Raw genomic sequence first — 17,821 nt, 5'->3', positions numbered from 1 at the left:
AAAAGGAAGAAAAATTTCCACTGAAGGGTTCATGTGATGCTTTGTGTTGGGAGAGGGGGAGAGCAAGATGAATAGATTAAAAAATAATTAGAATTTCAGATCCCAAATAGTTAGCATCCTTATATTGGATTTGTCTCTTCCCACCCACCACGTTTACAAACCCTACTTTGAGTTCAGTGTTGAAGGAGGTCATAAAATAGCTTTGTCCATGACTGGCCTCATTCTTAAAAAAAAAAAAAAATTAAGTTTTATTTAATTAAAAATTTAATGGACTTTCAAGTGGTTTCTCCATTTAAACATAAAAAGGAAGCATCTCTACAACTCACTTCCATGTAGAATACAGTGGATATTAAAAAGTGCTACTGTCAGGGGGGTGGAGGGACGGCCCTGCCTTTTGCATGTTGCAGCACCTCTGGAACAGGGGCTGAGGGCATGTGAGCATTCCCTCATTGCCAGGGCACTCAGCGACTGCCAGAGCACCCCCAGAGCCAACAGACATGTACTGGTGCAGAGCTGTGCCTGTACTTGCTGGGTACTCCTGATGCCATGTAGGATATGCAAACACAGAGGCTGCTGCCTTGGTCCCGGGGCGTTGTTTGCAGTCAGGGCCTGAGGAACAAGGACAAACTCATACCCTACTTCTTACAGGTATGCTCAAAGTAGGATTAACTTTTTTACAGTAGGTGCTTGTGAGATACAGTGTCATAACATTTGCATATACTTCTCTGAAGTATTTCTCATATATACAGCCTGGCCTTTAAGACAAGGGTATGTGCCAGAAACTTGTATGATGGGTTGTGATTCTGCTGGTGTTTTCCTGGGGAAATTCTGGGAGATCCACTTAATCCCTGCATTAGCACAACCGACTCTACTAATTGTTAAAGCTACATTAGCAATTTAACAAACCCACTAAAAAGCCTGGAGAGTGATTTTGTGGACTTCCTATTTTCTGATCAATGTTTTAACTTTTGTGGCTGTGACCTGAAAATGTCATCAGGAAGGACTGTGGATATGGTGTTTTTCCCTCTGGCTGCCTGCCTCCTACGGGGGTGCCATTGCTGCTTCATGGATGGCACAAGAGCCAGGCAGTGCTGGGGATGGATGTCTCTGTTTCACTCAGCCTGGATAATGAGAAGAGGCTAAAACCAACTCACTGTTAAAGACTCATTTTGTCTCAGAAAACGTTTCTGCATAGATGAGTTTGATTTGCATCTCCAACTGGATGTAAATTTTCCATAGCTGTATCCTGCTATCCTATGGCATCCATATATCTGAAGTGTCTATGCCTAGAAAGTGTTGAGTACTTAAGAATGGCATTTAGAGAAGTCAGAAGGTTTAAGTGATTGCTACTTATTCTGGCCAATACAGAATACTAAGAAGAGGTGCAAGTTTGGGCTCCTGGGAGGTTCCAGTTCTGCTGGGAATTGTGGCCCTGAACCAGGTCAGTCTGCTTTTCTTCTTAGATAAATGAAGATGTATTTATCTGTTCCATATTGTTCCAAAGCAGGAGGCTTTCTCCTGGGATTTGGAAGGTTAGATCTCAGATGTTACTTCTGCCCAAATTTGAGCAAGGATTTTTGGTGGTCCTGCAGCTTACGTGGATATCCTAAATGTTGGATTCTTGGGTACTGTCAAAAATATGGAAGCAGAAAGATAACACTTTGGTTTTGGCTGCTCTCTGGGGTAGCCAGACAAGGTGGGAGTATGAAAGGTGTGAAGTGAGTGTGGAGTCTCTGAACAGCTGCGATCAACAGCCCCTGCAGTTGTTACAGTTGGGCTGCTTTAATGAGCATTCCCTCCCCTCACTGGCAGTGCCAGCTGGGTGAGGGATCCAGGGATGCCAACTCAGGCAATCAGGTTGGAGGAGCTGGCAGGTTCTTGTACATGCAGCTCTACAGTGACTTGAAAGGATGGTAATCCTTAGCAGATAGAATGAACAACTGGGACTAACATCAGTTGTGGGTATTTTTTGGCAATATACCTGGATCCGGGGGAGCAGAGTTGCACACAGCCTCTTAAAAACACTCACCAGACTAAATTCTAACAGCTAAATAGGAAAAAGATAATCTGATTTGGGAACTTTGTTAAGTCTAAGGAATGAGAGTTTCAGGAAGTTTTATGGTATCAGGACTGGGTTATGTGAGCACCTGCCAGCAGAAAATTAACTATTTAGAGCTGTTCACATGCTCGGGTAGGTGTGTGATGGCCACAAATTCCAAATGATTCATCGGTGTATTGCTTGTAGACATAGGTCAGGATTCAAGAAGGAGCATATTCTAAAGAACAAAACCTCCATAAACAGGTCCTTAACCTTCCCCTGTTCCCCAGTAATGCTGCCAGAGGTACTGCTGAGGCTGAGGCACCTTCAGCCAAGGAGGCTGAAGCAGAAGGATGTCACCTCAAAGTATGGCTAACACTAGAATTTTGTAAATCACAAAAAAGCTCATGTAGTCTTTCCCCAGCTTCATTACATCTGGCTATTTAATATACACTGATGTCCCTGAGAGATTCTTTTAATGAAAATGAGGTGCATCAGGCAGAAAATAACTTGTTTTGGTTTGTTTTCTTTATAGCATACCCTGTGGTTACTGGCTTTGTTTTAAATGAAACCAAACCCCAAACATCTTTAGCTCACTATTCTCAATCAACTGCCTGAATTATTTTCAGCTGAAAAGGACCAGTTAATTATAAAAAGGATTATTGCCCAGAGTTCAAATGTAGTTAAGTTTCAGCCATGCTCTTGAATTAAAATGGTGGATGTGGTCAGAAGAAAGAGAACTTGAGATTTAAAACCTTAACTGTGGAATTCTAAATTCAAGCAGCATTTCATTTATGAACTTGAAGGTCTTAGGGCCTTTTACATAATGTTACTCCAGGCCGATGTTGATCAGCAAAAGTCCTTCTGTGGGAATTCTTTATACTCAGCAATTTCCAGCTGCTCAGAAGGATTAGGGGTATTTACAAACTGTAAAAAACTAAAACTCCTTAAACAAAATGGAAACATCTCCAGTGTGGATTGTGCTGGCTTTAATGACATTAGTCATTTAAGTCATACCTTCAGTTAAACTGGTATCATTTGCTTAGATACACACACTTTCTGAGATTAGGTGGATTGTTGCCAATAATTCCAGTGTTAAAATGAGAAGGACTTTAATACAATTTTAAGAATCAAAATCCACAAACATTATGTCAGATTTCCACATAACAGAAAAATGCTGTCTCTTACTCATATTTTTTCCTCTAGTTAGTGGAGCTGACAAGTTTTTCTAAGTCAAATTTAGATTTCTCAAGCACCACAGAGTAAGTCCAGGAATAAAGCTGTTTACTGCAATATAACTGCAAACGCATCTACATGCAGCATTACACTGCTTGCAGCCAAGTGCCTCCTGAATGGATAACCAAGAGGGTGTTCCAAGACACAGAAACATGTCACTTAAATTTTTCTTAAACAGAAGCTGCATGACAATTGAAATGTTAACCTTTTCTTATAAGAGATATCATCTAGTACTAGTTTGTTTGCTATCGCTGAGTGCCAGGGGTATGGCATGAGACGGGAGAGGATGATGGTAACTGAACAGAAAATGGGAAAACCAGTCTTGCTCACGACCATTTTATTCTGGAAAGTATCTGCTGCTGGCTCTCCGCAGGAGGGAGGGCCTGTGTGTTGAAGCAGCGGAGCACAACCACTGCCACAAGCTGTGTGGGAGCTGTGTGGGGAGTTAATATTCTCACCCCCCCTTGTTACTCACAATTGCTCAGCGCTCAAATCAGATACAACACCTGCATTTTGTGAGGTCTTGCATTTACCTATGTTGGTTTGTGGGTTTTGTGTGTGTGTTTTGTTTCTTTTTAAAATATGTCAGCTAAGATCAACAGGAATGATTGAAAGGCTTGTCTGAGATCATACATGAGTGACTATGGCTGGATAAGGCCCAAAATTCTCCTAGTTCCCAGACTTCAGTGTAGCCACAAGACCACAGTGCTTTAGTTGAACTTCATCCTGTACTGGAACTTGGCACAAGGAAGCCCAAGGAAAGAATTTACTTTTGAAGTCTCTTCTAAATGTTGTAACTTGTTTTGTCCTTTGTATTCAACTAGTCCAGGAAAAATAACTTTTAAAGGTTTGGTTCAACTGTCTAAATGAATGTTATGTGCTCCTAGATTTTTTTATATTTTATCTTTGATAGCTTGAAGTTTGCCAGAAAGCAAGTAACTGTGCAGTCTGCTGCTTTGAAGGGCACAGACATCAAGGAAAGAAAGGTATCATTTAAGATCTTCCTCCTGGTAAAGCAGAAAGCACACTGACTGCTAATAAAATACATTCCATTTCTGGGCAGGAAGGCTTTTTTTCCCTGGTTCTTACAGTTCAAAGTGCTGCTCTTTAGGACCTGTTTAGTGGTTTGTTGTTTTTAGTTTTTACACAGATCTTGAGTGGGAAGTGTGAATAAAGTGTAAAGTTAAATGTATTGCTGAGGGATAATTATTTAGAAGATGTTTCTCTTTAAGAGTTCCTTAGCATCGTGCATAAAGGTATCTTTGATCTGCTCTCTCCAATGAAAGCTGTCTGACAGTGCAGTTTTGAAAAAGCAATGGGTTTATAAGAATAAAAGTTATTATCTGTTTAAATGAAATGTCATTCATGAAGCTGCAAATTCCATAATAACATGCCTGGAGTACCTGTTCTCTCCTCCTATTTCCAAAGTGAGCTGCTTCACTCAGGTGCATTGACTCTCTCAGCAAAAATATTACTTTGTAGTCGTAAAGCTTTCCTTCGTATAGAGGTAGTGCTGCAGATTTGGTCAAAGTGAGGTGGTGTAAAGCCCTCAGTCTGCTCTTGCCTGTGAGCCATGAGCACAGGATAGTCTTAACAGTCTCGCCCAGAGGATGAATAACATGGTAGGCATACAGGAATTTTTTTAATCTGTGCATTTGTAACTGAGCTGTGTAAGCTAGAGAGCTCTACTTGCTCAGCCAAGAGCTGTACTTATATACTGGTGCTGCCCTAACTGTACCTCAAGTGCAGGAGTTTGAACTATCTGTGAAAAGTTTCTACCTGGATGCTTTAGTTTTTAATGTAAACATGCAGATGTGCTTGTCTGCTCCTCGCAGTTCTGCCTGTCCTGGGTGCAGCTGGTCCTGTGCTACCTCCTGGTCAGAGCCAGGCAGCTCAGGAGCTGGAGCCTCGTTTTCTCTGTGCAGCTCAGGCTTGGTGCTTTTGGCCTGCGTGCAGGTCTGGCTGTAAGAGGTGAGAGAGACTCTCCCCTGCTGTGAGAGTCCCGCTCAGAGCCCCCCGGGGGCGCAGTTGCTGTCAGTGCTCAGGCAGGAACAGAGGGATGAGCTGCCTCCTCTCCCAACAGAGTAACATTGCTGAGACAACTATTACATACAGTATAAAAACTGGAAAGAAGTAACACTATTTTAAACTGCATTTACCTAATTAAAAATAGTTAACTTCTAGACTAGTTAAAAGCCTGGATGTTAGAACACCATGGGAAGAATACATCTACAGTGAATTTTGCACTGATATTAAAGTGGGGCTTTTTTTTAAAAAAAGGCCTTTATGATTGGATGTGATGTTAGCTATGGAACACACAGCCTCCTGCTGCAAGTCTTATTCAACAGTTCAGATGGGATTCGTGTTGTGTAACTTGAGCCACAGATTATTTGAAGTGGTTTGATACAATTTTCAAAGGCGCATCAAGGTGAGTGCAACAGAAGTTAATGATAAGAAAGTTATTCTGTCATATATAATCCAAGCTGACTGGAATGCAAAACATGAAATGACATATTGTTGAAATTTTATTTTTTTCCTAAGAACCTCAGCCTATGACTTTAAAAAAAGTTATGTGACCTACCCAGCCCGCATTTGAAAACACTGCCTTGAAAACACGCTGCCTGAGAGCCTTAACATGGTGGGAGGCTTTTTTGAAAAAAATCCAACACATGCTCTAACATCAAAGGGATTATATAAAGTTAGAACAGTAAAGAAGAAGCTACACTGGATACATTGTAATCTAGAAATACAATTTTTTTTACTTGTTTTCCTTAAAAAAGCTGGTGCAGAGAATACTGGTTTTTTTTCCTGACTGTTTTAATAATGGCTAAGAATAATCACTTATTTATAATAAATTAGGTCTGCAGTATAAATGAACATACGAACCTTTTATACTGTTACTTTTAGAGTATCTAAAATGGATTTAAACTATTTCAAGATCCATTTAATCACTTGCAATCTGTATTACTTTAAGAATCTTCTATACAGCAAGTTGAACAGAAAAAAAGCAAACATTTTAGCAGCCCCTTTTCCCTATAACCATTTTCATATAAGATAGTTTTAAATAGCTTTTTTAGCGCATTTGCATGTGCTCTTCCTCCCCCTTTATCTAAAGGCAGCACAACCAAAAGACAATGCAAGAACTGGCATCTGCTGACTGACTCTGTTTTCTTCTCCATCTGGTAAAGACAAGGGGAAGGCAGAGACTTAAGTCCCAAAATGGAAAAGGTAAACTTGGGTTTTGCTTTGCCAAATCTCCAAGAACTTTGTTCTTTTCCTCGGTTTTAGCTGATAAAACCCACTTTGCTCTGTCTCTAAGTGTCACTCTGTGTTCAGTTACAAAAAGTTTTTCAGTTATGAATAAGTTGATTTTGAAGCGTCCGTTTTGCTTCACTGAACACAGTGCAAAACAAGGCAAGAAACCAGTAAAATCCAAACATTAAGAATATTTGAGCAGCATTTTGTATATTCCATTTTCTACTATCCTCATTCTGGGGAGGAAGAATCCTCATCTTCATCCTCTTCATCTTCATCGTTGAAGGAGCAGGGCGTTTCCCCCCGGGAGGCTGCGCTGCTGGACTGCTGACTGCTCAGGGCAATGAGCTGCCCAGTTGCTAAGGCCACTTCAGCATCCAGACACAACCCTGCATTCTCACTATCAAAACAACAGAAATGGGCAAGTTTAGAGGGTTTCTCATGAGGTTTTAAGCCTTTTTTTGGCCTCATCTTTTCCTTTAGTCAAAGAAATGCTGCCAACAAGGAAAAATCCATAAGTGATACAGTGAAAACTGATAAACTATTGCAAAGTTGCATAGAAAAGATTATTGAGTCACTTTTTTTTCCCCCATAACTAGGGGAATTGCTCAAGCTGAAGAAGTATCAAAGAAGAAGAAACCCATCAGTTCAGTCAATGCACAAAATGCAATATGAAATGAAGCTATTAATGCTGTGACGAAGAACCTGTTCCAGAATAATCCTTATTTCCATTTTTTATGGTTCAGGTAACCTCCAAGCAAAGTATGGCTGCTGAGATGTATTTTGGATTGGGTTTTTACTGGTAGTGTTTTTTTGTTTGATTGTTCATTTTTAATTTTAAATTATTAATAGACTTTGTGGACTAAACTTGTTTCGTGAGAGCTTAAGCAGTAGTGCATTTAGACACCAAACATTCTTTTGCATTCTTCAAAATACTACCAGCCTTACATCCACATGCAATTACCTATTTGTAGTCCATGCCCAGGCAGGAATTTAAGGTTAATCAAGAAAAAGGGCTCAAAGTGATTCCATTCTTAAGAAACATAGCTGGTATGTTCAAAATTCAAAGCATGTTGATTTGACCTTTCAAATACAATTATCAAGGATGACAGAATTAGAAACTTTTCACAATCAAAATCAACCATAGTAAGAAAACATCTCAATTCATTCATTAAAGTGGTATGAAATAGGGAGGTTACTGAAAGTACCACAAGCATATATAACTACCCTTGAATAAAAAATTATTTCATTTACCTTGATTTAGCATTGCAAGTGCCTCCAGCTGCCTCTAAGTGTGAAACTGCTTGTGCTGAACTTGAAAGTAACCCTTGGTTTATCCATGAAAATCCTGCAGACATATCTACAAGAAAGCATAACTGTGTTTATGATAGCTATTTACATTTTTTTCTTTCTTTTACAATCTTAAACTGTGCAGTTAGGATTCCATAGTTTGGTTTAGAAGGCACCAGTAGCTCAAGTTGGTTTTATACTGTAGATGTGTCCTATTTAATCAAGATGAACTTAAACCCCTGTGTTTGTGGATGCACTCAAGCCCTGCAGTTGTTCCCCCCTCACAGTTATGCCTATTTCTCTGAAGCTCTTCCCCCTTTCTGAAGAGGATTCACCTGGCTGGCAGCCATATGGAGTCACAGGTACTGAAACAGGAGTTCTGGAGTCCTTCATGGGGACTTTCTGCTACAGACCAACCCTATGAAATGACCCAACAGCTCCTGCTCTGCTTGGTGAAGTTCAACTGCAACTGTATTTATTGGGCTGAGGTGCTGCAGTGAAGTCACCCAGGTGGGCTCTGTGTTAGCTGTGTGTGTTCTGGGGCCAAAGGCAGTTTCATCCTGGTGCTCTCCTGGCTGGCTGTGGTGCAGAAATATTACCTAATCCTAATCCATCTGCCACAGACAGAGCTGGCTGTGGACAAGCACAGACCATGGCAAAGGTCTGGTGCCAAGAGCATGGAAGAGAAAGCCTGTTGTACACTGTAGGTGTGACATGTAAGGCCGTCTCCTCCCTGGGGATAGGAAGTGTTAGGGTTAAGACCATTAAAATGGTCTTGCAATAATGCTGAATTTCTTCAGGTAATTTGTTAAACGCCCCCTGAGGGCCATGAACAGGTTACTTACAACCCTCATAGCACTTGTTTTCAAATTCCCTAACAAGTAATGCCTGTCAGTTGTTTCCAATTACGCACATTTCTGCCAAGAGAATCAGCAAAACAAGTCCATTGACCCAATTACACTTGTGGGATTTTTGGGGGGAGGAGGTTGTTTTAATTTGTTTCTTAGATAAGGTATTTCTATTGATCTGCCCAAATTCCATCTCGACACAAAGTTAACATCAAAACAAAGTTACCAAGACTGTCTACTTCTTTTCCATGGTGCTTGCATGTGGTTCCAGCTGGATGCATTAAGCCAGGAGTCAGAGTCCTTAATATTAATTCTATTCCTAACAAAACGTCTGTTCTGTACAGCACAGTGGGATTGTACTGCTCATATTTATATGGAATTGTTCTCTAGGAGCAGGTAAGAGGAATAATTAAATGTGTTTGTTACATACACGTTCTCATTTGTCCTTCTACATTCTTGTTAGGCTTTGGTTCCTTGGGATTTGGCAGTGTGCTGCCTAGGACAGGCAGACACAGCCCTGTAAATTGGCTCAGCATGCACTGGGATGGATCCACAGGCTACCTTGTGCTGTGGAAACCTGTTAGCAGCCAGGTATTAATGACATGTCACAAAGCAAGGCTAGCAAGAGTGGTGTCCCTGCCAGCAGCCCTTGGAACGTGACAGCAAACATTAATAAGTGGCAGTTTTAGGGTGATCGATGGAGGACAGAATAGATGAGGATAGTTAAATGTGGACATAGCTGGATGGCTTTCACTAAGATTGCCCTAAATGAGGTTTGATGTTACAGAGAACATGTTCTGACAGCTTCCTCCTATCTTTGCAGGAGGAGGCTAAGCCATTTGGAATGACTGCATTGTATTTAGATTAACAGAGATGTACCACAGTGTTGTTTCCTGGTATTTTGAAGGAGTGTACCTGTATGTACATGCTTAATAGTCCAGAAGAATAACAAGACACTGCTAGTAATCTTGTGGTTTATTAACATTTTTGGATAAGAGCTGGGTACCTTTCCTTTCTGAAGAGCAAGGTAGATGAAAGCATGGCTTTTGGACAAGGCAGAAAGGTGGTTCACAGATGCATATCCCTACCTTGTATTTTCATTGCCTTACACTTCTAAATTCTATTTTTCAGTGGGCTCTGGGGAGCCAGGGAAAAAAGGAAGTTTGTGAAAGACAGGGAGTTGAAGCCATTTCCAGTATGGAAAAGTCTGTCAAAATAGAAATCTGCCTACAATGAAAGACTTATTTCTTCTAGCATAGATCAATTACTGATAGCTCCACTTAGGAACCAGGGAAAGCAGCTTGGAAAGACCTTCCTGAGGTGATACAGTCCAATCTAAAAGTGGCATTCTTATTATGAACTAGGCATATCTTGCAGCAGATACCCTTGGTAGAAATTTGTACTTTCCATGAGAAGGCTCTAAAGCAATACCCTGAGCAGCTTTAGTAGTTACTGTACAAGTGCTGCATAGGATTGTTGTTGATGGCTCAACAGACTCCTTCAGTCAGGGGTACTCTTGGCTCTGTAGTTCCAACTCCAGCCTGCCTCCCAGTCAAGGCTTATTATACAGGTAAGTAGCAGAGCACTTCTTCATGCAGGGAAGAAAAAAGAAGTGTTGTCCTAAACTGCACCACTTTCTCTGCCCACTGTCTTAGTGGGATACACAAAGTGGGATGCTGTTACTCCAACTGTTAGTGCCTCAGAATTTTTATTGCCTGCCTGTTTTTATCTGTAGTCTCATTTCTAGGAGTCACGACTCAACTAACAAAGGCAGGACTTGGTTTTGCATTAACTGCCTGTAGCATGTGCATGGCTCAAAAGGCACAGGATGTTACTCTGGATATGGTTCTATGAGTTCATGCTTGTCTCAGTTAGTGGTGTATTTCTGCTCATGCAGCAACCTCACTCCCTCCTTCACACTTGAGCTGTTCTGGTTTGAGCCCTTGGCTGGAGAGTTCTACTCGTTTAATTGTCAGAAACTCCTCTGCCAGACAAAAAGATTGTACTTTAGTACCCAGAACCAGCTCAGGAAGAGCAGACAGGAAAGTACCTGGCTCAAAATGAAATGGGCAGGAATGTGTAACTAGGACTGGGACCCTGGAATGCATCTTAAGCTGGTGCAAGTGTCCTGTTTTAGACACTGTCAGTTAGGACAGTCAAGCAACAGAAAAGCATGTAACAAACAAATTTAAGATAAACTCTGTGATGTTTATATGCCTTAGCTTTGGGTGATTTCAATGGCAGTCATACCATACACACCAATGTAGTACTTAAAATGCACATTACAAAAATGCAACACTTTTTTTGCTAAGACATCATGACACTGATAGCAAACCTAGAAGACACTACTTTTATAAAATTTGGGCACTTGAAAAATGGCTAAAATACATGATCTTCCTGAAAAGAAAATACACTAATAAGGTTTTGATGCACACATCATCAGTTCAGCAATTCCAAGCAATTTATTTGGCTGTTTAATGGAAATAGAAAGTTGTTTCTTTCCAAAGCTGAGATGGTCCAAGGTTTTTTGTCTATTTTAAGTTTCTTTATTCTAACTGGTTTAGACTTGCATTCTTCCAACTGCTCCTCAAGTTCTACTGGCAAGCATCACAGTACAAACTATTGTTAGTGTTTGGAAGTCAGGAATTATCTGAAAAAATGACCAGGCAAAGGTCAAACTAACATTGCACAGGAAATTACTTACCTACTTAGACATATTAGAACAGGACTAGCTTCTACAGCAGTTGAGTTCATGGAGTGACTACTGTGATTGCAATAAATCTTGATCACAATAAATTTACTTGGGGAATAAATAGGAGACCTTGATTTGTTTTTCCTGTATAGTAGTAACTGAAGCCCGTGTAGTTAAAAGGGCCATCATGACAGCTGTAGAAGTAACCATGGATTCTAGAAACCTTTTATTTCACTACTCCTGCAGTGTAAGAAACAATGTTTAAAGACTCCCAAGGTTAAAATGGAAAGTTACACTTAACCAAAAATAGATAAGCAAGCAAATGCTGGATTTTCAGGTACCGTGCACAACATTTCAGTCTGTTTCCCTTATTTGTCACTTACTGCCAATAGAAACCACTACTGTGCAATTCACATCTTAACTGTAGATTAGTGTTGTGTAATTAAGTGGCAAACAGCAGATAGAACAAGCCTTTAAAATAAATGTCCATGTGCTGGTAGCAGCACCTCTGGGCTCATTTTTTCAGAGGCTGAAACAGCTGAATGTAACCCACATCTGGATGTGAGCCATTGCTTCAATGCAATTTGAGTAAAAAATAAAATCAATGCATTTCCTGTGAATTAAAGGCTCTATAGGGTCCTGGCTGCTGGTCTGCTACTAGGGAAATACTCAGTAAATAGTGTAATGACACAGGGGTTTGTGCAAATGTAAAAAAACCCTGTTCTCTCAAGGTAAATTAATGCAGGTTTAAAATTAAAAAGAAATTTTAGTTTGATCCTGGACACATGGGAGCAATTAAGTAACTTAAGCATTGCAACACTATTAAAAAGATGTGGGTTCTACTCCTTTTCCCTCTCTTACGTTGCTGATGGTAAATAATTTTTAGTTGAAAGAATTTGCAAGGAACAAATCAAGATTTCTTTCAACTTCTCTTTTTGGTACCAGTGCTGTCTTATAAAGACTTGAAGTGTAATTTCAAAATTTACCAAAATTAAAATATGAAATCTTAGTTTTAAAATGCACAAGACAAGAGGACCAGGAAAACACAAACAAGTGTTGATAAACATAAGCACATTTGATGTAGTTTGAAATGTTAAGCTATTTAAAGTGTACTAATTTTACTGAATGTAAGTGAATTTAAGTTATATCCACCAGTGTTTTGACATCACAAATTTTAAGGAATTGTTTTGCTCTTAATTCTTTCACATAATTAAATCAAGAATACAAAAACATGTGTTCAACTTCCTGACCACTTAACTATATTTCTCTTAGCAAACAAAATGGCTTTTTTTTTTTAATATAAAGCCTGCATTTTACAGATCCTGACATGAAGATTAAATATTGCCAACTGAAGGGAATCAATTTTAGGAAAGTTTTAAAAAAATTAAGTGAAATGTTTAAAGTTTCCAACCTTCCTGTGAAAGACACAGTTTTATACTACTGTAGTTTAAACAAGACCAGAGAAGTCAGGGCAATAGCTTTGTTCCTTTTGCTCACAAACCAAGGTCTGTACACAGGAATTCACTGAGTAACACTTCCTTTACAGATAAAGTCCCTCCAGAAACCTCAGAAAATGTTGGGCTAAGTTCAAGCTGTGGGTAGAGCAAGAAGAACTCTGACAATGACTAAAGGAAGAGATCACAAATTTTAGCAGCTCTAGTCCAGTGATGCAACACTGAGTGAGTTCCAGGTTTGAGTCTGTTTAAGCACGACCTGTTCAATCAGGGGAGGTAAAAGCCTCCGCATGGGACTTCTGTCCTGAAGCCTTCAGAGCCTCTTGCTTTATTTAGAGCTCAGTTCTCAGATGGCATCTGCTGGCACCTGAGGGATTACACTCAACCAGTTCAAGATGCTCTTTTTCTCTCCTTTTCCTCAACTTGGGAGGAGCTGCCTTTTTCCAGTTTGCTCCTCCGTTCATCCAGTTACTCAAAAGTAATACTAATGCATGAAAATCTGTTCTTGGTATCAATTTAGTTATTTAAGAAATAATTTCTTCATAATGCAGCTCGCTTAGAAGTTTGTTGTTATAAATCAGTGAATTGAATTTACAGGACAACTATGATATAGCTTCCAGAATTAACAGTAAAACAACTGGTTCATATACCAACCCTACTAGGTCCCATAAAACTTCAAATGTTTAGGTTAATATAATTAAATTTGCTTCAGTTAATCAAGGTTATGGATTTGATTCAGAACAACATTTAAAAGTCCCATCTAACTTACCTGTGATATAGCCTTCTAAAGCTTTTGGCACCAGTGATTTTGCAGTTCTTAGGTCCTCAGCTGAGCACTTGCCTGCTTCGAGCCCAAAGGACATTCCCATTCTCTTCAGCACCTCACTGTCATCATGAATCTCGAAAGTGTTATCGAAATTAAAGAGGTATTCAAATCTGCATGTAAAAAATTAAAAGTGAGATGGTTTTGAAAAGAGCACAGCTGTGCTTTTCTTGCTTACTCTTACTCAGTTTTTTTAGTATGCAATGAGGTAAGTGTCTAGATTCTTCATTTTCTGTAAGGGGTCCTTAGGGAAAGAGAAGTGCAACAAATGCTTTCTCTCTCCTGCCTACAGGGTTTAAAATGGCACTTTCTCAATTAAAGTAACTTCACCACTGCAGGAAGAAAGTCTAGAATTTTCAATCTCATTAAGTAGTTTCAAAGGGGAAGAGGAAGGCCTTATTAACATGAACGTTCACTTGCACTAAAGCCAATAAGGTCACCTGCAGCCCTGTCACCAAAATAACTATTTTGGTTTTGCTTTGTTTTACATTTCACTTTCTGTTCTAATGTGCAACACTCCTCCTGTGAACTGACCTATTTACCTTGGTATAATTTTGCTTTTTTGGATGCAGCTAGCAAAGCAGTCTGTTCAGTCCTGTCTGTTCACAACCCACCACTTCTGCTGCAGGACTCTGAAAATGTTTTTCATTGCATATAAAAGTGGAAATTGTGATACTTAACTGTGAAACTTAAGACAGCTTTAAGGAAAGCAGGGGTATCTAGACTGGCCTTAAGCTATGATCACAGGCTATTAAAAGCCTGGACCGTGCTGCTCCCGGCATCACAACATAAGGCTGGTTCCCAGTCCCTCATTTTCTGCTGACAAAACCTTTATCCCTGGAAAAGCAACCCATCCACGAGATACAATCTCTGAAAGATAACTCACTGGTGGGTCTTCCACTTGCTCTCCAAGCTCATGTCACATGCCCATTTTCTTGACAGTTTTTTTTCCTAATATTAGCTTTCCTATACCTGGAGCCAGTCAGCTTGGAAGTGTTACAGCTCTTGTGTCTGTGCACAGAATTGTCATTTGGTGCTATAATGCTTTGTGCTGGGTGCAATTGTCAGTTCCAGGCACCATTTCTTTTATGACTCATCCCATATTACTTGTAAAATCTCTTGGGTTTGCACCTGTATTCCTTCCAGCAGAACCACATTAAGAGGGAAAATGGATGTGAGTCCAATGCTTCATATAAATGTTAGTTGGAGAAGAAAGAAAAATGAAAGCCCTTTAAAGAGTGGGCTGTTGGGACTGCAACCAAGTGCAGGGCAAGCACTCAAGCTGACCAGTAATGGAGTTAAGCAGCACAAATACTCTCCAATAAACTACAGGATGTGAATTCTCCAAACTGAGTGCCCACTTTTGCTAACTGCCTTATTAAACAGATCAATGTAACAGTGCTTAAAACAGAGCAGATTCTGGCACTCTTTATCTACATATTGCTGCTGCCACTAATCAGTTGCACAAATAATAACCACAGTGGAAAGCTTGTTTAATTTGGGTCGTACACTTCATGACCTCCAGATGACAGTAATACCAAAGCAGGTTATATAAACTGAAGTATTGACAACTTAAATAATTTTGGTGTGCTCACTTTTAGTAGCAGTGTTTTCAGACAGTTGGAGGCTGTTACACATGTGCTACACTGCTCTAGATCCCAGATGCCAGTTTAACCTCTGACAACTTCAAAGCAACAGTTCTGAAGTTTCAGTATGGAATTGTTCAACTTTTTAATGACTTCAAAGCTCAATGTAGAGCCTTGTTCAATAGTGCAGAAAGAACTATATAGTGTGACTATAAAATAAGGGCATAATTATGCTAAACCAAAATTGATCCTAAAATTCCCAGCTTGGTGAACTGCAGTGCTGATGGGAGTATTCCAAAAGTTTTGTCACAGAATGTATTGGACTTCAGTCCAATTTTCTACAAAAATTCGACTTTTAATAGTATTGCTGTTTTGCATGTTGGTGCTTAGGTTACTAGAGCCTGTCTATTTTTGCTGCCTGACACAGTTCAGTCCAGGATTTGCACACCAAGAGTGAAATCTGTAATCTACAGTATTAAAGCAAAGCCAGCTATTCTCAGCTGATAAACTATTGTGATCCGATTACCAGTTAAAGTAACAGCACCTCACACTGCAGCCATATTTTCACAGGATGAAGAGCACCAGAATTATGTAACTGGAATATTTTCAAATTAATATAAATGCAAGTATAGCAGTTTGCTTACAAAGACAGTCTTTCAAATTTCTATGTAATTTCCTTCAAAGAACTAAGTGCCACCTTTTTTGGTGCTAAAAGACACTTTCAAAGTTGTTATTATCACCTTTAGGACGTTACTTTTGTGTCACATGGATCACCTTTGTTTCTGACTGCATACAGTTTTCTGGCATATGAAGAGTAAATATTCAGCAGCAGTACCACACGGCTTCATGAAAAGGTGATGCTGTCCTGGTATATGGTTTCATTCAGTTATTTCTTCTGTGCAGTGGATGCTTTTTGAAATGTCAGCCTGAAGTGCCTTTCACAACAATGAAAGCTTAACTTGTTGTAAAGCAGTGTTGATAAACTCATTCCTATTACTCCTGCAGTTGCATTAAATATTAAAAAACCCAAACCAAAACAACAAGTAACCCCATGGAGTGACAGTTGCAAATGTAAAATACAATAATGACTTTTAGTAAACTAGAAAAATTTCCCTCGTTTGTTTTAAGAAAAATTCCAGTCCATAAAGAAAATAAAATTCTACAAATTGATTCCATAAACACTCACTTGTCACTTGATATGCTGCAGTCTATAATTGTTCTTTTGCTAGTGTTGACTATTAAGAAGGGCAGCTGAATTGTGGAGTTCAAAGATGGAGGGCCTTGATTTTGCTGTTCATTTTGCTGATTTCTTTGTACCAAGTTTTTAAATGCTATTTGCTGTAAAAAAAGAAAAGAAAAAAGGATCACTGACAATAAAAGAGCAGACATCAGTGTTTCCAGGAAATGAAATATCAGAGGTCTTATTTACCAACTCTCAACACCTTCTTTTGTCAAAAAGTAAGTTGTGGCCTGACTTTCTCTTTGCACTAGTGAAGTTCACCAGGAACAGAAGTTAAAGGCAAATTTTTCACACATATCCTAATGACTCACACTCCTGGAGAAGAAACAATAAAGGAGCACTAAAGCTTCCCCGTTCCTTTGGAAAAGGCACTGGAGTCCAGGTCTTCTCTGGTACTTTTAAAGCATTATTACCTCAGACTAGGAGCTCGCTACACTGAAACAAAAGTTAACAAAAATTCCCCCTCTTCCCATGATCTATATTCTCTTTCCCCTCTCCTTTATCACCCACTTCTCTCTCTAAAGAATTAGTTTTGAAATTGTTCTCTGGAAGTTATTAAACAGGTGCTGTTTGTGACACCACTCACTGTCTACTGCTCTCTTATATCTGACTGCATCTGTATGAAAATGTGTGGGTTTAGGAAATGTACTTTCATTTACAGAAAAAAAATTAAAATTAGATATACCTGCAGCAGCAGTTCTTGCAGTTGGGCTCGCTTCTGTTTTATCCTTTCAATCCGCTTCTGTTTTTCTATCTTAAAAGATAAATGTAAATGCATCAAGATATTTCCTTAGTTACCTCTCTGTTGCATTGTGCCAAACTGAAAGGCTTTCTTTGAAAACGGGGTGAATTGGGTGGTCATATGAGTTTCTCCAGTAAATAGGTCTGTCAAACTGTAATTTCTTTCTTTGTCAACAATTTTAACTCCAGTAAGGAATTAATTATTACAAGAGACTATTATCTTCCCACCCATCGCTCTCCTGTATTGTGAACTGAGTGCCAGTTAGCACCAAATCAAACACTTGCTCGAGGGGGTGCTTTGGGGTTTGTGTTTTTTATTTTCAGGGTTTTTTTCCTTCTGCCCTCCACTCTTTGGCAGTTGTGCATGTCCCACTGTTCTAACTGCAACCTACTAGACAGAAATGTTTGGAGGCTGGGCTCAGGATCATCACCTCCATCTTTCCAGTGACCTCTTTTTGTTTGAGACTCCATTAAACTCACAAGATTGCACAAATCTTGTGATTACCTCTACCCCAAAAAGGGGGTAGAGGTAACATTTTCTATAAGAGCACAGAACCCTTCTCTTGCAAGAGTTTTGTTAATGGCAGTTTATGGGGCCAAGCCATCCTCCCCCGGGGT

At 39.6% G+C, this 17,821-nt stretch overlaps 1 protein-coding gene and 1 long non-coding RNA gene across 7 annotated transcripts in view; one reads left to right on the top strand and one right to left on the bottom strand.

Moving 5' to 3' along the window:
- The first annotated feature begins 1,309 nt into the window (after positions 1-1,309).
- On the top strand, positions 1,310-9,660 carry LOC113969030. 2 transcript variants are annotated; one of them, XR_003534719.1, is made up of 7 exons: positions 1,310-1,441; positions 5,555-5,702; positions 6,394-6,502; positions 7,129-7,275; positions 8,107-8,181; positions 9,012-9,063; positions 9,491-9,660. It is a non-coding gene; the product is annotated as an uncharacterized LOC113969030 (long non-coding RNA). The 2 variants fall into 2 exon arrangements; XR_003534720.1 differs by lacking the exon at positions 5,555-5,702 and having other exon boundaries at positions 6,390-6,502.
- The window catches only part of TFDP2 (transcription factor Dp-2), a 48,623-nt gene continuing 36,578 nt past the window's right edge, over positions 5,777-17,821 (bottom strand). For 4 of the 5 annotated variants that reach the window (XM_027686110.1, XM_027686111.1, XM_027686112.1 and 1 more), the window contains 5 exons: positions 17,148-17,216; positions 16,409-16,560; positions 13,583-13,749; positions 7,784-7,889; positions 5,777-6,929 (listed from right to left, as the gene is read on the bottom strand). In XM_027686110.1, coding sequence (XP_027541911.1) covers positions 6,761-6,929; positions 7,784-7,889; positions 13,583-13,749; positions 16,409-16,560; positions 17,148-17,216 — 663 coding nt within the window. In that variant the 3' untranslated portion in view covers positions 5,777-6,760. Of the gene's footprint in view, positions 6,930-7,783; positions 7,890-10,802; positions 11,318-13,582; positions 13,750-16,408; positions 16,561-17,147; positions 17,217-17,821 lie in introns of those variants that run through there. The other variant, XM_027686114.1, reaches the window with a different exon arrangement.

Source organism: Neopelma chrysocephalum, unplaced genomic scaffold (genome assembly GCF_003984885.1).
Source record: "Neopelma chrysocephalum unplaced genomic scaffold, ASM398488v2 Primary Assembly neopelma1_70, whole genome shotgun sequence".
Classification (NCBI taxonomy): domain Eukaryota; kingdom Metazoa; phylum Chordata; class Aves; order Passeriformes; family Pipridae; genus Neopelma; species Neopelma chrysocephalum.
Note: the sequence above shows the minus strand (reverse complement) of the source record. Positions and strands in the feature narration are given on the sequence as shown.